The sequence below is a fragment of the Solanum pennellii genome, chromosome 6 (genome assembly GCF_001406875.1).
Source record: "Solanum pennellii chromosome 6, SPENNV200".
NCBI lineage: Eukaryota > Viridiplantae > Streptophyta > Magnoliopsida > Solanales > Solanaceae > Solanum > Solanum pennellii.
In genome coordinates this window covers 50,160,594-50,174,121 of record NC_028642.1, presented here as the reverse complement: position 1 = coordinate 50,174,121, position 13,528 = coordinate 50,160,594, and the positions used below count along the sequence as shown (strand labels likewise).

General features: G+C 35.9%; 2 protein-coding genes across 2 annotated transcripts; both read right to left on the bottom strand.

The window, feature by feature from the left end:
* Window positions 1–898: 898 nt before the first annotated feature.
* LOC107023366 (glutamate receptor 2.8-like) lies at window positions 899–4,579 on the bottom strand. Its single transcript, XM_015224042.2, has 5 exons — window positions 4,189–4,579; window positions 2,757–4,099; window positions 2,305–2,617; window positions 1,801–2,210; window positions 899–1,691 (listed from the first exon to the last, which is right to left on the bottom strand). Exons 1-5 carry the CDS (start codon window positions 4,514–4,516, stop codon window positions 1,128–1,130), a joined length of 2,958 nt encoding a protein of 985 aa, XP_015079528.1. The 5' UTR covers window positions 4,517–4,579; the 3' UTR covers window positions 899–1,127.
* A 1,759-nt stretch (window positions 4,580–6,338) lies between these two features.
* Window positions 6,339–11,999, bottom strand: LOC107023367 (glutamate receptor 2.8-like). The gene is made up of 7 exons (XM_015224044.2): window positions 11,436–11,999; window positions 10,579–10,738; window positions 9,667–10,107; window positions 8,134–9,470; window positions 7,683–7,995; window positions 7,185–7,591; window positions 6,339–7,075 (listed from the first exon to the last, which is right to left on the bottom strand). Exons 3-7 carry the CDS (start codon window positions 9,950–9,952, stop codon window positions 6,521–6,523), a joined length of 2,898 nt encoding a protein of 965 aa, XP_015079530.1. The 5' UTR covers window positions 9,953–10,107; window positions 10,579–10,738; window positions 11,436–11,999; the 3' UTR covers window positions 6,339–6,520.
* Window positions 12,000–13,528: the final 1,529 nt, after the last annotated feature.

Here is a 13,528-nt window from a genome sequence, read left to right as displayed (position 1 = left end):
ATTACGTGACGTTCTTGCTTTTTTAGTTTGTTTCAAAAAATAACGGCATCTTATTATAATTATAAACAAGGAAAAAAACTCAAATATGCTATTAAATTTGAGAAAAGAGATATCTATGTCATTCATTAAAAGTTTAGTTCATCTATGTCATTTTCGTTTGAAAAAAGACGGATCGATACCATTAGTTTTTAACTAAAAAATATTTTGGTTTTGTAAAATCATTTTATCGTCATCAATTAAATCATTTTTTAAAAGGGAAAAAGTTCAAATATGCCACCGAACTTTAAAAAAAGGCTCATTTATTTCATCCGTTAAAATTTTTCTCATCTATGCTATTTCAATTAACAAATAATGGCATGAATGAAGTTTTCTCAAATGAAAATGGCATAGAAGAGCCAACTTTTTAACGAATGACATATACAAACATTTCTCAAAGTTTGATGACATACTTAAGTATTTCACTCAAAATTCTCTTTTACTCTTAATGAATTTGTTTATAAACACACAAATGTCTAAGGATTGTTTTAGATCACAAGTTCAAAAGTCATTCTTTTTTTCTTAAATATCATGTCAAGTCAAATGGTGCCACATAAAATAGGACGGAGTTATGGAGAGAGTTATTGTTAATGCAAGAGGAAGCTGCTCAGGAAGTTACGTGTATGATGTTGAAGTTATTTTCCATGCAGTTGAGGTGATTTTATAATCTTCGATTATTTATGATTATTTGCTGAGGTCGTTTTCTGTTATGACCACAATAAATTAGAACCCTGTCTATCATCTCTTTAACCTGTTTTTCTTTTTAATTTGCATTTTTTTTTAGATTGGTAACATTAGTATTAAATTGTTAACAGCACTAGTTTGCAATATTTTTGGTTTCTGCAAACATTATTTGCACATATTGAAAGAAATATATATGATCTGGTTTCATTGAATTATATCCTCTACACAAGTAGTGAAGAGAAAACAAAGTACTAATTGTTATTTTAAGGTGTCTCTGAAATTTTGATGATTTAACAAACTTTGGAATCTCAGGAGAGACTGATGCACATAGAAAAACAGCGGTCTAAAAGCTGCAACCTGCAACACCTGCTGTGGTTGGTGCGCGTCTTTTGCAGAGCAGCAGACTCTCAGCCAATGGCATTGCTCCAACAGTTTGTGTCATCTTTCTTCAATTGTGCCTGTAATGGTTTCTGAAATGGAGTTCCAGGTTCTGTTGTAAAGAACCCTGCTGCTAGTCCATCGGAAATTCTAATTTCTGGGCTTTGCGAAGGAAGGTCAGGCAATATCTCAGGAGAAGCTTCAATAGCTGCGAGCAGTTTAGGTGCATTGCTTTCAGATGGCTCTTCTGACGTAGAATTAGAGTCGTCTTTCTCTTGATCAAATACTTTTGCAATTGCAGTAAGCTTTTTCCATATTGAATCATCAGTGGCTAAGATTTCTCTATTCTGATAAACGAAGTTGAGGAAGAATAGGAGAAGAGCGGAGCCTGCTGATACACCAGCTATGAGGAAAAGTCCCTTAAAACTATCTAACGTGAGGCTATCAGATGTTATATCCGTTTCATCTTTCTGTGTACAATCGGTTTCATTCCCAAACCATTTCTGTATTACGCTATTCATAAACTCTCCCTCCATCACCTTCAAGACTGCTCTCGACACGTCAGGTACCAAAGGAGATCCTTTTGGAAATGCCTGCAATAAGTTGGGGGAAAATAAAAGATTAGGTCATTGAGCAAACAACAAACCATTCTAAATACATGTAAACACTGTCTGAAACATTAGTGGAGTGCGACAATCTTACAAACCCAAAGCCAGCAGCCCTGTATGTCTGTCCGACCATAATATACTTCCTGCAGTACTTGTTGAGGAAGAGTCTGAGATAAGGTAGTTCATCAACAATTGCACCAACACCTCCATTTTTGCTTCCTTTTGAGAGAGCATCATCAAAATCTTCCAATTTGTTATAACTTCTGAACTTGGAGCTGTCAAATTTCATGCGCTTTATGAAGGCGTCTTTGACAAAGGAACCTTCTTGGTACCCAACATATTCTCCATTCTTGATGAGATCATTGAGGTCTGTTATAGTAGGTTGGAGCTGTTGCAGTGTCAACATAGATGTTAAGCTGGCTGTATAACTTGATGTCAGCACCAGAACCACAAAAACCCACACTATCAGCACAAATCTTGTTAAGTTACTAGTTACCTTCTCTCCTGCAATAACCATCCATATATATGATTTGTTGAGAAGCAAAGGAGAGAAATCCTAAATCTTTCGTATATAGTATGCTTTGAGTTAGCGTCTTACTATGAGCAAAAACGAGAGTTGAGAAGGAAAACCAAAATATCATCCCAACTTGCTTGCGTTTGGGTCCTCGAAACTCCTTGTTTACACGATGTTCTAGTACCCAAACCACAAAACCAATGAAAACAAAGAATGCTCCGGTTGTAATCCAAAGCTCGCTCTTTAGAGGTTTCAAGAAAATCCAAGCGTTCTTCCTATCATCATCCCTTACAGGCACAACTACAGAAATACCTGACCCTATAAAAGGTAATGTGAAATCCACATACTCTGACCGGCTCGCTAAAATGGTCACATCACCTACAACTGCATCATACTCCTGGTTCAAGCAAACAATGATTATTCCAGTATATATAGTTGATTGTAATAGCAGAAAATAGAAATGGAAGTCCCAGAAAGGACCATGTTAGTAAGATATATAGCGAAAGGGGTTCATTGGAACAAGGATTATATATTACCTGAGAAGTGATCTTGTGAACAAGATCATCATAGTCTGGAAGAGTGAGGGGATCTTGTATTGGAAATGGAATAAATTCGTAAGGGAGAGCATATGGCAAAGATAGGATGACTTCTTTGAAGACATCTGCGCAGAAACCAGTTGCTGTTACTGCTTGTGTTTTTGGATCTCTATCCACTTTAATGAGTTGCTCCAGCCCTCCTTTGAGAGGAACTCCAACCCTTAACTTCTTCCCACTTGTGGGCATTTCCCAGCCTTTCGGAACAATAGTAGTTTCACCAGGCCAAAAAATGGCTCCTAGTTGCGTATTATTACACTTAGCTGCTGTTTTACCATTCATCTTCAGTTCGCACGAAATGCCATCCCTCTTCGTCCAAAGTCCAATGTTTTTCTCTCCTTTCCCAATTATATTCACAATCTGATATGGGAATGGCTGCAGTTCTCCATCGATGATGCGGAACTCACCACTTAATCCTTGTTTTAGCTCTGTGTTTCGCATAGAGTGAATGAGAAGAGATCCCACTGCTGACGTTCCAAGTGCATCTAAGTCTGTTAAGTTCTCTCTAGTGTCTGGTTTCTTTAATTTTGGGATAGCAGTAGTTCCCAATTTCTCTACTGCTTCTGCTAATGACGTGATGCTATCGTATGCCCATAACCCGAAAATATTGAGTTCTATTTGGTCCATGTCTGGATACTCTTGGCGGAATCTCTTTCTCCATCTCCTTGTGTAATTGTTACGCTGATCTGATCTTGGAATGTAAGGTTTTATACCAAGAACACCCTGCATTGATGACTCAATGACTGTATGATCTAACAAGTCCAGAAGACTCGTTAGCACCTCTGTGATGATCCATGCATATCCATCGCTCATCATCCCGGCTTTGTTTGCCTTGAGGAAAAGGCGTTTGGCAAGTTTAGGTCTCAAGTGCACAATGAACACCCTGGTCTGCATTGTTTGCAACTTGTATAGCTCACTGAGGATTTGATCATCATTGGCTGAAGGAGAAATAACAATTCTATAGGAGACTGAAGTGCCGATTTCCAGCAAGGCATCAGTCAAATGTGGAACTATCCCAGTTCCAAAGGGGCTATCCTCATAGATGACTACAACCTCCTTCCAATCAAACTTCTTTACAATTGCTGCAATGGCCTTAGTCTGGCTGCAAGAAGGAAGTGCTGCTCTGATGAAAAAGGGATTTTCCTTCACTGTAAGTAAAGGATTTGTTGCTGGAGATATGATAGGGACTTTTACTCTGTTCCCTAAGTCAATCACAAAATTAGTTTGTGTAGACATTATTGGCCCGAAGATAGCTTGTACTTGGACATCCTTTAGCAAGTATATGGCTACACATACACAATCAAACAATAAAAATTTACCCAAAGTAAGATAAACATGTTAGTTCAACAGAAGTAAATCATGGAACTGAATTTACCAGCAGATGTTGCTTCAACATCATTTTTCTTGGAATCCTTGATATGAGGAACTATCCTTATGGCACGGCGACTAGTGTTGGCATGATAATCTTCAAGTGCTAGTAAAATAGATATGTGCATTACTTTTCCCACATCTCTTTCCAGATCAAGAATTATACCCACATCCACCTTTACAGCACTAGTGTTATTATCTCCACCTCTTACATAGTGGCAAAAGCTAATGATGGAGATAAGTTGAATGAAAAGAATTAGAAAGTGGCATCTTGGATTATGCATTTGAAAAAACTCTGGTAGCAAGCAGTTGTGTTTGTGCAAGATAACAACCATTCAGAATGATAAATTTTCCTATAATTAAATAGACCAAACTCTCCATAAATGCAGAAAGAAAAGTCAAAGAACAAATGGTTGAAAATTAAGTATTCATTTGATTATTGAAAGTGAGGACTTTTCACATATGCTACAACAAAGCTAGTAAGTTTACTACCCCTCAGTTTTGACCAAATCAAAAATTGATTGGTACTCCTTTCCCTCAATACCCAATTACTTTTTATGTGTACTATCTAGAGGATATATAGAAGGAAACATACATCAAAATACAACTAGTTTAAGACCTGATTATTCAAATACACTTTAGTTTGCAGTATCATGTATCTTATCAGATTTTGGCATGTCCAGATACATGTATCTGAGTTTACTTAGGGTCAAGATTACATTAGGTGTAATTTTGCTCTAGATAAATGTAACTAAGTGACTTTGCATGTATCCAGATACATTACAAATTTCGCTCGTATCCCTCACCTCTCTCCCATCTCACTCTCTCGGTATTCCAGATACATGTGAACCACACCAGATATATGCACATAAATGTATCTAACGTGTATATAGTGTGATTCTCATGTATCTGGAATACATAACAAATCTCGCTTGCCTCTTTCCTCATCTCGCTGCCTTATCTCCCTATTTTTGTCTATCTTATGACAAAAATACATGTAATCAAATGTATTTTCCTCTGATAGGAAACTCTTAAGTAGTGGTAAGTGACGTAATATTTTAAAAGTATAGAATATAATAGTATATATGATAGTGAAGTATGCCTAATGATGTAGTTTTTCTATATTGAACGGACTTCCCAAACTTTGGCTGAGGCATAGAAATTAGAAGGTTAACAAATTTAGCTCAGTTACAAATTCCACAATTAGACCAATAAGTAGAAGAAACCATTGTTTTCCAACAATTGGACAAGGAATAAATATGATTTTTCAATCTTTTAGTCTTAAATTAGAGTTATGTCACGTAAAACAACTGAAATTAAAGTATTGCAAAAAAAAAATCTTTTTTTAAAATAGACTAAACAGAAAAGTAAGTCATTCTTTTTAAAATTGACAGGGAGTAATTGTTAATGCAAGAGGAAGCTGCTTGGAAATAACGCATATGATGTTGAAGCTCTCTAACATGTAATGCTAGTCCTATAATCTTTCATTATTTATTATCCATAACAATGGGTGGATAATCATAGTTCTCTGCTATGATCATATATACCTAGGTGTGGACATATTACTAGACAACTTATGTTTGGTAATTTTGATTTCTAAAAGCACTGCATGGCGTATGCTATTTGCAGATGACACAATATTCGCTATAGAGTTAATGTTAAGCTAGAGAAATCTTATATATCATTAAGCATAATTAAACTCAAAACACTAGTTAAGTTAGAGAAATCTTATTCATTCGACCATGACAATTCTTGGTAATGGCCTATCAACAAACTGCTCCTTTCCTTTTCTCTCTCGTTACCGTCATCTAACGGTGTGCATCTCCTTCTGTTTCTTCATAAGGATCACACTTAACCACAAATATTTGATCCCTCGTGACTCAAAAGGCATCCATCAAGGAAGGGGGCAGTCACATATCTCACTGTAGAAAACACAAAACATGGACGGAAATGAATTTTTCAGATCGTTACTCAACTAATAATTATTTCAAAAAGACAATTCAACACATTAAAATGGATGCGATATAATTGTTAATTGAGTGAGGATCTAAGTAATCAACTCCTCAGAGGAAGATTATAATGGCTCCTTTCTCAAATATTCATTGGTAGAAATTTGTCTTCCAGAATTTCATAGTTACACAATCTGATCCTTTCTGATAACTCAAAGGGATTCTTAAATTGGAAATTTAATTTTGACATGGAAAGTAATTCAATAAATATTAAATTTTGAATGCATATTACAAAAGTGCAAGGAATTCAATTGTAAGATGTTGAAGGTCTAAATACTAGAGACGCATCTTGATGCAAATATAATATGGTTCAACTATTTTAAACCTAGCTTATCTCTCTTCAGTTATCCTTGTAATGTTTTCATGAACTGGAGTTCCAGGTTCTGTTGTAGAGAATCCTTCAGGTGGAGGGGATGCTCCTAGGCCGTCGGAAATTCTGATTTCTGGGCTTTGCAAAGAAAAGTTGGGCAATATTTCAGTAGAAGCTTCACTTTCTGTAAACAGCGTAGCTGTTTGAATTTCATTGCCTTCAGATGGCTTTTCTGACATAGAATTACGGTTGTCTTTCTCTTTATCAAAGGCATTTGCTATTGCACAAAGCTTTTGCCACACTGAATCATCAGTGGCTAAGATTTCTCTATTCTGATAAAGGAAGATGAGGACGAATAGGAGAAGAGCGGAGCCTGCTGATACACCAGTTATGAGGAAAAGGCCCTTAAAACTATCTAGTGTGAGGCTAGATGCTATAGCCATTCCATCTTGCTTTGGACATTCTGTTTCATTCCCAAACCATTTTTGTATTATGTTATTCATAAACTCTCCTTCCATCACCAGCAAGACTGCTCTTGAGACATCAGGTACCAAAGGAGATCCTTTTGGAAATGCCTGCCAGGAGTTGGGGGAAAATAAAAGATTAAATTATTGAGTAAACCATAAACCATATTAGACAAATGTGAAATCGTTCTGAAATATCACTGGAGTGTGACATTCTTACGAATCCAAAGCCAGCAGCCTTGTATGTCGGACCGACCATAATATACTTCCTGCAGTACTTGTTGAGGAAGAGTCTGAGATAAGGTAGTTCATCAACAATTGCACCTACACCTCCATTTTTACTTCCTCTTGAGAGGGCATCACTATACTCTTCCAATGTGCTATAACTTCTGAACTTGGAACTGTCAAACTTCATGTGCTTCAAGATGTCTTTGACAAATGAACCTTCTTGGTACCCAACATATTCTCCATTCTTGATGAGATCATTCAGGTCAGTTATAGAAGGTTGGAGCTGTTGCACTGTCAACATAGATGTTAAGTTGGCAGTATAACTTGATGTCAGCACCAGAACCACGAAAACCCACACAATCAGCACAAATCTTGTAAAGTTACTAGTTACCCTCTCTCCTGAAACAACCAGCCATATATATTATTTTTGACAAACAAGGATAAATCCTAAAGCTTTTTGTATATAATTTGCTTTGTGTTAGATATTTACTATGAGCAAAAACGAGAGTTGAGAAGGAAAACCAGAATATCATCCCAACTTGCTTGTGTTTGGGTCCTCGAAACTCTTTGTTTACACGATGTTCAAGTACCCAAACAACAAAACCAATGAAGATGAAGAATCCTCCTGTTGTTATCCAAAGCTCGCTCTTTAGGGGTTTCAAGAAAATCCAAGCATTCTTTCTATCGTCATTCCTTACCGACACAACAGCAGATATGCCAGACTCTGAAAAAGGTAATGTGAAATCCACATACTTGGCTCGGCTCGCTAAAATGGTCACATCACCTACAACTGCATCATATTCCTGTTTTAAGCAAACAACGATTATTTTAGTATTTATGGTTGATCTCAGTCAAATAAGAAAGTAGATATGGAAGTCCTGGAAAGGAGCATGTGACGTATTCAGCCAAAAAGGTTAATTCAAAAAAGAATTGGATATTACCTTTGAGGAGATCTTGTAAACAAGATCATCATAGTCTTGAGAAGTGGGGCTATCTATTGGAAATGGAATAAATTCATAAGGGATGGCATATGGCAAATGTTCGATGACTTCTTTGAAGACATCTGGAATGAAACCAGTTACAGTTACTGCTTGTGTTTTGGCATTGATTTCCACTTTAATAAATTGCTCCAGCCCTCCTTTGACAGGAACTCCAACCTTCAACTTCTCCCCACTGGTGGGTATTTCCCAGCCTCTCGGAACAATAGTAGATTCACCGGGCCAAATGATGGCTGCTAGTTGCTCATTCATACTCTTAGCTGTTTCACTATTCATCTTCAGTTTATGCAAAATGCCATCCTTCTCTGTCCAGAATCCAACGCTTCTCTCTCCTTTCCCAATTATATTCACAATCTCATATGTGTATAGCTGCAATTCTCCATCAATGATACGGAATTCACCACTTAGTCCTGTTTTTAGTGTTGTATTCTGCATAGAGTCAAGGAGCAGAGAACCAAATTCTGAGGTTCCAAGTGCATCTAAGTCCGTTAAATTCTCTCTAGTGTCAGCTTTCTTGAATTTTGGGATAATGGTAGTGCCCACTTTTGCTATTGCTTTTGTTAATGCGGTGATGCTATCATATGCCCATAGTCCGTAAACATTGAGCTCAACTGGGTCCATGTCTGGATACTCTTGACGGAATCTCTTTCTCCATCTCCTCGTGTAATTGTTTAGCTCATTTGATCTTGGAATATAAGGTTTTATACCAAGAACACCTTGCATTGATGACTCAATGACTGAATTATCTACCGAGTCCAGAAGACTTGTTAGCACATCTGTGATGATCCATGCATATCCACTGCTCATCATTCCAGCTTCTTTGGCCTTGAGAAAAAGGCGTGAGGCAAGATATGGTTGCAAGTGCACGATGAATACCCTGGTCTGCTTTGTGTTCAAATTGTATAACTCCTTGAGGATTTCATCATCATTGGCTGAAGGAGAAAGAACACTTCTATAGGAGACTAAAGTGTTGATTTCCAGCAAGGCATCAGTCAGATGTGGAACTATCCCAGTTCCATAGGAGCTATCCTCGTAGATGATCACAACCTGCCTCCAATCATAGTTTCTGACAACTGCTGCAATGGCTTTAGTCTGGCTGGAAGAAGGAAGTGCTCCTCTAATGAAAAAGGGATTTTCCTTGACTGAGAGTGAAGGACTTGTTGCTGGAGAAATGATAGGGACTTTTGTTCTGTTCCCTATGTCAATCACAAAATCAGTTTGTGTAGACATTTGTGGCCCAAAGATAGCTTGCACTTGGACATCCTTTAGCAAGTTTATGGCTGCATATACACAATCAGACTGTAAGAAGTTATCTGAAAATTCCTTCTTAAACAGGAAAACCAATATTCTAGAGAAAAGAGAGTATCTTATGAAAATAGTGCATGAATGACCAACTTCCAGAATATATCTGACTCGTGAAGCAGAAAGAGTAAGACATGCTAGTTTAACACAACTAAATCATGGAGCTAAATTTACCAGCAGATGCTGCTTCAACATCATTTCTCTTGGAATCCCTGAAATGAGGAACTATCTTAATGGCACCGCGACTAGCGTTGGCATGGTAATCTGCAAGGGCTAGTAAGATAGATATGTTCATTACTTTTCCCACATTTGTTTCCAGATCAAGAATTATGCCCACATCCACCTCTAAAGCACTAGTTTTATTATCTTCACCTCTTATTTGCCTTGCATAGGAGCAAAAGCTAATGATGGAAACAAGTTGAATGAAAAGAATTAGAAAGCTGCATCTTGGATTTTGCATTTTAAAAACTCTGGTAGAAAGTAGTCTGAGAGTTGGGCAAGAAGCAGTAATCACCTTAAAGAGAAGTATCTAAAGCTCTCTTAACTGTGTTGCTCTAGATATATGGCTTCAGTATCAGGGGGCTTTATAAACTTCTACCAGCAAATACCTTAGCTCTGAATGTAGAAACAAAAGTCAACGATAAAGTTTTCAAAGAGCATTAGTTGAAAATATGCCTTTTGGTTATTGAGAGAGAAGACTTATAGCTACAACAAGTTAGTAAAGCTTCCTCATAAGTTTGACCAAATCAAAAAAAAAAATGAACTCAGTGACAAAATTGATTTGGTTGACTTATTCCCCCAATCGCTAAATTACTTTTTATTCTATTTAATGCTGACTATCTAGTAGGTGAATTTCAGAAACAGCTCAGCTTAGACTTGGTCAGTAGTAATAGCTTGCACACCAACATGCACCTCTCTGACTGGCCAATACTCCGAGATGGCATCAAGTATGAGAATGAGGATGCAATTAGATGTCAGAAGTAATTAACTTGGACGGTTGGATTTTGAGATGATTATGTATGTAGCTGCCGATGCCATTGCCTTACTGTAATTGTTAATGCAAGAGGAAGCTGCTTGGGAACTTACGTATGGTGTCAAATTGAACATATTACTGTTCGTCTTCCAAGCAGTAGTGATCCTAAAATCTTTCATTATGTTCGATCCATAACTATCGTCTTTATCTTTTTGATGAAGGATCCATAACTATGGTCTCTGTCTGCTCTTGATAATGTTATCTACTAGGCACCTGCATTATAAGTTCAATACTATTAATTATCTGTAGCTCTTTTATTGTGATATTATCTCATAAACCTCTCCATATACCCCATTCTTTCATATTTTATGCAGCAATATTATGTAATCTAAAAATAAGTTGGCATCTTATGTGCTAATTTCTTTTTTTGTTCTATTTTTTAACATAAACAAAGATACTACTTCATTTGAGTTTCTTAACAATGAATTCATGCATTGAATTATTTCATTCCACAGAACTCTGTTAAATCATATCCCCTAAACAGATGCTGATGGCATAAAAAAAGAAAAATAGTGTTTCTACCATCTTTCTCTAATTTTACTTTTTTTTCTCAATTTGCAATATTTTTGGTCTGTGCAAACATTATTTGCAGATATTGAATGAAAATTGATACAGTTATATATGATCTTATAAAAATACGTTTAGCTTTTACTTGACATTGAGTTTAAGAAAACAGAAAATTTTTGAATCATATGCTCTTGGATTAAGGATATGTCAAAATGTATGGGGAAAAATTGAATTAAGGGGTTGCAAACAAAGTAAAGAAGCATTCTTTTTTTAAATGAGCTAAATATGAAAGTGGACAAAAAAATTGAAACACAATGAGTAATATGATTATGTGATAAATGGGATTAGAATGTTATTGTTACCAATTTACATCCCTAAACAGAGGAGTGAAGAAAATGCATACCAGAGTTTCTCCCCGTATCACTAAATCCATCATGCCGCCGCCTCTTCCTTATTCACGGCAACACTACCCTCTTCCAGGCAAGGACACCGGCTTCGGAAATACAACAAAGGCCCACCGGTGAACTTTACACTGCGTTCGCATCCCAGAGGGACTGAAATTCTCCTGGATGTTGATAACCCTAAAGTTATAACATGTCATGCTCGAGTATATAATCGATATTCCTCTACGACGCCGTCCTTTCTGATCGATGTAAGCCGCCGTCAAGCCAGATTCTTTCGGGGATCTTGTACCTCCCTCCGGCCTCCACCACAGCCGCAACATTTTGCACAGATAATCAACTCTATGCGGGAAGTGAAAATTGCGGATTTTTTTGGAGCAATACGGATTTGTGAGTCAGTAAACGTATCAGTTACATGATGAGTCCGAGAGAATCAACACAGATCTGAATCAAAATCAGCAAATGAGTTTGCAGATTTGTCATCATTGCATGGAACAGAGACATAAAGCTTGAAAATGATTATAAAAGCAAAATGATATTGTTGAAAATAGAGGACTCTTAATCAAAAATATCTTTATTTCATTAAGAATACTTTTGTAATAAGTAGCTTAGGTTAGTGGAGAATATTATCTTATTTTGATACGATGATTTTTCATGAATTTGAGTAATAAAAAAATGATGATCAAATTGTGCTTGCTAGAGACTTGAGTATCTTAATTATAGGTTTTATTCCAATAATTATAGGTTTTAGCTTTTTCTGTTCCAATAATTATAGGTTTTAGCTTTAATCATATCATATATTATTATAAGTGGGAAGCTCCAACTTTGAAAGTTGAATTACCATTTTACCCCTACACTAAGTGATAATTTAATTAAATCATATCTATCTAATCTTAAATTTTAATAATATTGTGAATAAATAAAAATAATTCCGTTGAGTCTTTTCCACTGCCCATTAACTATGCATGCAATGTGAGTAATATACAATGTACATCAACAAACTTAATGACATTAACTATAATTTTCACTTAGTCATATACAAATTTCCTAGAGAATGTGAGGTGGTGCTTTGAATATTAATTTTTTTAACTTGACTATTCCGTTTTCCAAAACTAATTAGTATTATATAGCTCTGTTGCACTATTCTCATTATCATCTGATTATATCCATTACTAGAGATTCTTCTTGGTCAGATTTTGATGAAAATTGTACTCTTTTTAATCCTTCCTCTTAAGTTATACTTCCAATGTAAGTTAACATTATGTTAGATGTATTTTAATATTTGTGACATTTTGCTAATTCTACAAAAACATTGTATGAACCCTTTCCTCAAGTTAGGTTTGTGTCTATCTCTAATTGTCTCTTATTATATTTGTGTATATGAGTGCGTCTTTAACATTCATTTCTTGAACTTTCTTGGCTATGTCTGTTTGAGAACTTGAGATCTTGAAGGTTTGAGGGTTGTGCACGGAAGTACTGCTTTTTTTTTTACCCTTCTTAGAATCTCCCACCCCTTTGACTCGAACTCGCAACCTTTTGGGTTGGAAGTGAGGGCTGCTCACCATCTAAGAAACTACCTCTCGTCAAATACTACTCTGTTGACTTGAGCCAGTCTGGATTTTTTTATGGATGTAACTGTTATTGTCTTCTTCTTATTTCTTTAACTCCATCCTCCTACAAAGGTAAATCATACAAAAGATATTCCTCAACTAAGTTGAAAGAGGTTTTGTTACGGAGTATTTATTATAAGCTAACACATATATCCTACAAATCTGAAAAAAGAATTTCCATAGAATTTTGACATGCAAATGTAATTCCTATAGTGCATTGTAATATTCATATCTTTGCACTTATTTATTTATCAATTGATTTTCTAAGATATAATATGATATAATATATCATTTCACATTTATCCTGATCTTGATACAAAATTATAGGATCATTGTGATTAAAGACTATTAAATTAATGGGAGAAGCAATTTCTAATCAATTCTTGTATTACACCAAAAGTGTGAACTTCTTACCTTTAGTGTTAGATGACGATTTTGTCTCTGATATAAATTAAAATATAATAAAATATCTAACAAATTAATTT